This window comes from Rhagoletis zephyria, unplaced genomic scaffold (assembly GCF_001687245.7).
Source record: "Rhagoletis zephyria isolate East Lansing unplaced genomic scaffold, Rhagoletis_zephyria_1.1 Rzeph_scaffold_07516, whole genome shotgun sequence".
Lineage (NCBI taxonomy): Eukaryota > Metazoa > Arthropoda > Insecta > Diptera > Tephritidae > Rhagoletis > Rhagoletis zephyria.
Window position 1 is genome coordinate 2,382 of NW_016164599.1, and position 7,216 is coordinate 9,597.

Below are 7,216 nucleotides of genomic sequence, written 5' to 3' on the forward strand. Positions count from 1 at the left end.
AGATACTCAAAGAAGTGGCAGATCTACCACAATGTGGTAGAACTTCGATCAATGGTTGAAAAGCATTCGCTCTGATCGAGTTTGTATTTTTTTTTACAGTTTTACTAGTTTTAGTCCGAGTAATCCGGGATTGAAGTTTAAAGTTTACGACATAGGTATAACAATAAGACACCGTTGTGAATACCCAAATGTACATTTAAAATAATACATATTCTCTGGAAAATTATTAAAAATAAAAAAATATACATAATTTGCAAATATCATTTTGCTTTTCGTTTCTAATTAGCTGAACGCAGGTGTACATATCTCTAGTAGATGCTTATTGTAAAGTATAGGTGTGAAATTTTCATTCAGCCATAACTTCGAAATCATACGACACATGAATTTCAAATATGGTGTGAAGGCATATCCATGGTAGGCTCTTATAGTAAGGCATAATGAGTTGATACAAGGGGGCCATAACTTCGGAACTGTAAGCCACATGCCTTTTAAATTAGGTGTGAAGATACACCTATGATAGATGTTTAAAATAAAATATCCATACCTATCTATCTTCTATCTATCTATCTTCTATATTATAATAAAACTGGGGGGCTACTCTGTAATGCGATGCGATAGGCAAATACGTCGTAAGTAATACGCTGTGGCTATTGCCTATCGCATCGCATTACAGAGTAGCCCCCCTGTAGATTGTTTGTCTGTTTGAACTCACTAATCTCCGGCTCTACTGAATGGATTTTCATGGGGCTTTACCTGGTATATAGAGAGTGACCTTGGACGTAACCTAGGGTATAAAAAAAATTAGACCTGACAAGGGGCGTTGCACCTCCCATAGGCGTGACATTTTTAATCAACCATAACTTCGGAATCATACGTCACTTGAATCTGAAATTCTGCTCTGCATCGCAAAAAATGGTGCCGACAGATGGCGCCGGAGTTGAGATATTTGGAAACCCCGTCTTTATCGTATGACCAGGAGTAACGGGTATTAACTTTATAATAAAAAGAATACGGTAGGAATATCAATGATTAAGAAGAATACGGTAGAAATATCAATGACCCCGTTTGAACGGGAAAACTTTCATCCTTGGAACAGCAGGATTATAGAAGATTACGATTACTTTTGGCAAACCTTGCAATATGTACAGATATCTCACATGTGGAAATAAGAGTTCATAACATCGAAGAAGATTAGTACTTAACCCAAATGCTATCTCAGCGCTATTATTCTTGGCCTATGAGTAAGCAAGGTTCTGCTCTTTAGTCCTTTCAACCTAAACTAATAAATTTTACATTACCTATTTTTGTATTGGTCAACGTAAAAGTTCTTATAAGGCGTCGCGAAGCAAGCCAGGCATTTGCTAGTTACGTAATAAGTTCTGCCACTTTTTAAATTATTAAATGCTACTTTATATATATTTTGTACATACGTAAAAGGTTTTTCGCCAGTGTGCGTTAGCGTATGGACCTTCAAAACGCTTGAATAGGTAAAACTTTTGCCACAGGTACCGCAGACGTACGGCCGTTCATTTCGATGTATTCTAGAATGAAATTTAGTTAAGAATTTCTATTTATTTTGAAGGAATTTTACCTCTCATGCTTAAGCATTGTTGAACGGTCTGAAAATGTGCGTTTGCAATACTGACACGCGTATGGCCGCACCCCAGTATGTTTCCGTATATGTCGTGTCAGTTGAAAATTGAGGTGAAACGATTGACCACAGATTCTACGACAAAAAAGTTTGCGTTGTATTCAAATTATTTCCAATAAGTCAATCTGCACAAAGTACATAAACCTTAACTAAACTTACTCGCACTCGTATGGACGCTCGTCCCGATGACGCCTCATATGCGCGTCCAGCGCATACTTACGGGGATATATATTACCGCAGATGTCGCATATATGTATATGTTTTTCTTTGCTGAGTTGCCTTTCATTTCTCACTCGTATCACCGCCGCGCCATCTGATGTGATACCAAGCGTTTTCTTTGATTGGCTGGGGTTTGGTTTCTGCTGCTGAACACTTTGAGAATGCTGCGAGATTTCTCCAAGATCCTCGACGATCAAATCCTCTTCATTCTCTTCATCCTGTATCCACACTTCCGAGTAAATTGCCACGCCTTCATAATCTGTTGCATTTTGTGTTTCATTGGCAATGTGTTCGGTTTGCTGGGTTAATTGTGCATTAGAGTTATATTCCATTACATTCTCTGAGTTATTGTCTTCCTCTCCGTAGAGCTCAGAAGATTTGCAGACAAATTTCCGTAAATAATCGTCAGAATTTTTGCATATAATACGAAATTTATGAGCAATAGTGAGGAAAGCATTGCACTTTTTGCAGATACGCGTCGGAAGCTCCGGCTCGGTTAGGATCTGCAGTACGATTTGAGAATTGTATAGTTAGGTATTTGAAAAATTGTATGTGTTTTATTTGCCTTTATGCCTCCACAGTTTTCAATTTTTTCGTAAAGGCACACCGAGTTCGCATCTTGATCGAAGATAGATGCCATTTCCTCCCCTTCTTCACTACTTTGAAGGCAAATGCGGCACATCAGCAAAGTATCCACCTCAAGCTTTATTTCCATCATCGAGCAAAATTTTTTATTTGTTCAAATACGGGTTTCAAGTAAGGACACGAATTTCGATACAATACGATACCATATCGATACTTTTGGCATTCGATACTGTTATTTTCTACTCGATAGTTTTAAAACGATATATTTTTGGTATCGACTACCAAATCTCTAGTGTCGTATCGAATGTCATAAACTCACATTACGAGGATGTTGTTGTTGTAATGTAATACCATGTTCTGACCGACAACGAAAACACTTTGAAAACGAGTTTTGGAATTGTGGGCTGAAGGCTGTTCACACCAGCTGTTAGTGTTTTCGTTGACATTTCTTACATCCTCTCACTGCAGTTTTGCTACACAAAAACAAAACCAAAATACTTTTCCCACGTTTTCTTTTCATTAGCAACTTCTTACTTTTATTCTTATTTTACTTTGGCCAACCAATTAACAATAAATACGAAATAGCGTATTAAAGATGATAAAATATGACTTCCACTTCGATAAATAATCGAAAAAAACTGGGGAAGACACCGATTGGAATGAGTGGAACATGAGTTTTCAAGTAGTTTTCAGCGAAAACTGGTTTTCGTTTGACAGATTTTACATGAACGAAAACACATGTTTTAGGTCGAAAACCAGTTTTAGCAACGAAAACATGTTTTCGATGTCGGTCAGAATATGGTATAAACAAACAAACGTTAAAAATGGAACAGTAAAGAACAATCGACGAACTATCGATTGCACTACATAAATCTTAATAGGGGTCNTTAATAGGGGTCTTCATCTAAAGTGATAGATTTTTTAAATTTATCAGTTTATCCACTTTCTTTCATGCACGCGCCTTGGTAAATAATTGCAAAAAACTGTTTATTATTTAACTNTGACAGATTTTTTAAATTTATCAGTTTATCCACTTTCTTTCATGCACCCGCCTTGGTAAATAATTGCAAAAAACTGTTTATTATTTAACTAGTTTCGTTTCATTCCTACCTTGTACATTGTGTCCATTTGCTTTTGTGTGTTCGTAGCAAAAACGAATATCTGGCAACCTGTAAGGGTTGAATTTTGCTAAAATTTATACATTTATCCATCAAATCTGTTTGATTAAATATATTTCCATACAAAGTTTGACAGTTCGTATATTAAAATGATAAATTTTTCACCTTATCAAGTTTATCAAGAGTTAGAGATAGAACTTTTTAGAAAAGTATCGATACTAGTACTCATTTATAATACACTAAAAAAGAATCGATGCCAGTACTCATATTTGCAAAAAAGTATCGATAATACTCGTACTTCCAAGTATTTTTAGGGCAAACGCGAAAAGTTAACAAAAATCAGATTGCTCTGTTACATATACATATGACCTCTTTCTTTTTGTAAATTGAATAGGCATTGCATTGAAGTCTGATCTAACAATGAACGTTATGCCCATGGGATAATTTTGAAACATTTCTCAATGTAATTGAAAAAAAAAAATTACCTAATCAAGTTTTTAAAACGTCTATACTTTTCGGTATTCGCGATATTTACTCAGTACTTGTCAAAAAGTATCGAGTCCTCGATAATACTAGGTACTAATGAAAAGTATCGATATTCTGTACTCGGTACTCGTACCGTTCTATCACTAATCAAGAGTTTGTCACTTTTGATGAAGACCCCTAATATTTATACTAATGGTTCAATGGTAAAACAAAGTTTTGGCAACGAAAGAAAGCAGAATTCATTGCCAACTACATATTTGCGTATTTACCTCGGGCGGAACTTATTGCCTTGGCGTGCGCTGAGTATAATAAGAAATAAACAAAATGGGGGAGCAGTCCGAAGGTAAATGGATTATTTGTCGTATTTGTTTGAAAACCTCCGAAAAAGAAATGTCTCCTATATTTGGTACGGGCGCCATTGAAACAAGCTTATCATATCAAATTGCAGAGTACGGCTTGATTAAGGTGGGTATCCTTAAAAAAGTTATACATTTGACATAAAGTCAGTATCCATTGTTTAATTTAGCTGAGCGAAAGTAATGCATGTCCTAATCGAATATGTGAGAAGTGCTTGTTATTGCTTAAGGCGGCTCAGAAGTTCCGCCAACTTTGCCAACGCTCTGCAAAGCAGTGGAAGGATTTGCTGCAATTAAGTGAATGTGGAACAGAAGCTAAAAAAGATAAAACAGTCATAGAAGAAATATTAAATAAAACTATTTGCGTAAAGCAATTAAATGATGTACCATCAATGGAAAAATCATTGGTATTGCATGAAGAGCAACAAAAGGAAGAAGGCGACACTGTTGACAGTTATGTTTTTGAGGTCATTCATGACGTGGATGAGGATTGCAATGAAGGAGGTAATCATTTACTGGAATCAAATGATGGAGAGGTATGTCAACACGAGATTTCGATGTTAATAATTAGAAATTAGAATTGCCAGTGAATTTAAATCAAGTATGAAGTGAGCGCGTTGCCAATATTTCAATAGGAAGTTGTGTATTGTCCGTTAGTTTCACAGGTAGTGCTTATTTTTTGAATATCGTACAATAAAATTCAATTTATTGAGGATACATGAATACAATAAGGTACATATCGACACCTGACTGGAAGATCGACCTATCTCGTTCGTTCCCACGACAGTCGGGTCTACGTAACCGGAACGACCCAGATTTATATCTGGCCAAGGACTGTCACTCCAGCAACACTCCCCAAAAAGTCTTTGGGGAATTTGTATGCTGCTACAACAACAACATCGACCTATCTCAGAATTTTATTGAAGAAACCCCTACCTCAGAATTCGGTTCAAAAACGCCCTATCTCAGCTGCCGATTCAAAAACGCCCTATAGCACCACATTTTCAATACATTTTCATTTGAGATAGGGCATTTTTGATATCTGAGATGGGTCGTTCTTCAACCAAATTCTGAGACGGCGTTTTTCAATAAAATTCTGAAATAGGGCGTTCTTCATTCAAATTCTGAAGTAGGGCATTTTCGAACTGGCTGCCGAGATAGGTCCACTCAGGTGTTGATATATGTACATACATATGCACAAGAAAAAAAAAATTGTGAAATATACAAACAAAAATTATTTAGATTAATTAAGTAGTTGACTAAATGCCATATATGTATATAAGTACACATAATTAAATATGTTCATAACTTTTTTAAAGAAGATAACAATAATAAGCAATCCATACGAAAACATGAATATTTTAGATGTATCGATATACAATGTACAAACACTTAAATTTACTTTCGATTCCTCTAGTTTGGTGAACTTGACAACGATCGTATGGCGTTTTTAGAAGATAACTCTGCAGCCAATTCCGATGAGCTTACTTACTATTCAAACTCACAATTTGAAGTATTAAAGCATGAGGAAACGCTCAGTTCAGATGTACCTATTAACAAATTCTTTTATGATGAACCACAAGCAGAAAATTTACATGAAGAAAAATCAAAAAGAAATGACCATGAATTCGAAATTAGCACGAAAACTGTATCGGTTAAATCACAAGTTACACGTGGTCGAAGAAAAATATCTAATATTAAGAAGCCTTCACAAAAGAATAAATCAAGGTACGGGGGTGATTCTTCGAATGAGTGGGCGAAGAAAGCACCAAGTAATTATATATGCAGCTTTTGTGGCAATGTTTACACTGAGAAGGCAAAATTGACATTGCATCTAAGGATACACACCAAGGAGAAACCGCATGAATGCGAGTAAGTAGATTTGTAAGTATACAAACTAAAATAAATAAAATTAAACTCTTCTCTTTAACATATACATATGTATCTGCGTACGAAAATATGTAGAATTTGTCATAAACGATTTTCGCAGACTCCACAGCTTACACGTCATATGAATTCGCATACAGGAAATCGACCTTTTAAATGCAAGTTTTGTGAAGCCAGCTTCGCCGATCCTTCTACGTGTATTAAACATCAACGGTGCGTTACAATTAGATTCCATACATTTTCTGAAGTTAACTTTTTTCTAATTTAATGTACTTACATACATATGTATAGCATTCATACACAGGAGCGTCCATACGTTTGCGACACTTGTGGAAAAGCCTTTTCTTATTCAAATGTACTGAAGGTCCACGTTATGTCACATACGGGGGAGAAACCATATAAGTATATCACTTTAAGTAATTCCATGGTGTTCTAGTTAAAGATGATGATTTGTTTTTAGTTGTAAATATTGCGGTAAAAAATTCACCCAAGCACACCACAGAAGCACCCATGAGCGCATTCATACAACGTGAAAAAGAGGAGGTATTTTACCAGGATCCTTTTGTCAATTTAATTGTATTACTTCAGAAATTTTCCACAGGAAATATAACAATTATGTTGATTACGATTTTAAAGCATAAACAGACGGCAGCGTTGATCCGGATCAGCGCTGCCGTCTGTTTAAGCTTTTATTTTGGACACCTACCGCTTTGCCCGCTGCAAATTCTTTTTTTTTTTTTTTGCATTCATAAGGAATTTACATGATTTTCAAAAGCGATTAGTTGAATCAAAAGTTGAGCTAAAGCAGGCAGCCGGCGAACTTCATTGAAAGCGATAAGTTGAACAGCCGCTTACACCAGGCGATTTTTGCTTTCAACTAAAAGTTACCTGAAAAATCGCCTCATGTAAATTCC

General features: G+C 35.8%; 2 protein-coding genes across 2 annotated transcripts; one reads left to right on the forward strand and one right to left on the reverse strand.

Annotated features, from left to right (window-relative positions):
- Positions 1-1,231: 1,231 nt before the first annotated feature.
- LOC108374246 (zinc finger protein 271-like) lies at positions 1,232-2,663 on the reverse strand. The gene is made up of 4 exons (XM_017630226.1): positions 2,436-2,663; positions 1,811-2,373; positions 1,592-1,726; positions 1,232-1,541 (listed from the first exon to the last, which is right to left on the reverse strand). The coding sequence occupies exons 1-4, from the start codon at positions 2,586-2,588 to the stop codon at positions 1,295-1,297; spliced, it is 1,098 nt and encodes a 365-aa protein (XP_017485715.1). The 5' UTR covers positions 2,589-2,663; the 3' UTR covers positions 1,232-1,294.
- A 1,543-nt stretch (positions 2,664-4,206) lies between these two features.
- LOC108374247 (zinc finger protein OZF) lies at positions 4,207-7,216 on the forward strand. Its single transcript, XM_017630227.1, has 6 exons — positions 4,207-4,524; positions 4,586-4,951; positions 5,833-6,287; positions 6,381-6,515; positions 6,594-6,704; positions 6,763-7,216. Exons 1-6 carry the CDS (start codon positions 4,384-4,386, stop codon positions 6,833-6,835), a joined length of 1,281 nt encoding a protein of 426 aa, XP_017485716.1. The 5' UTR covers positions 4,207-4,383; the 3' UTR covers positions 6,836-7,216.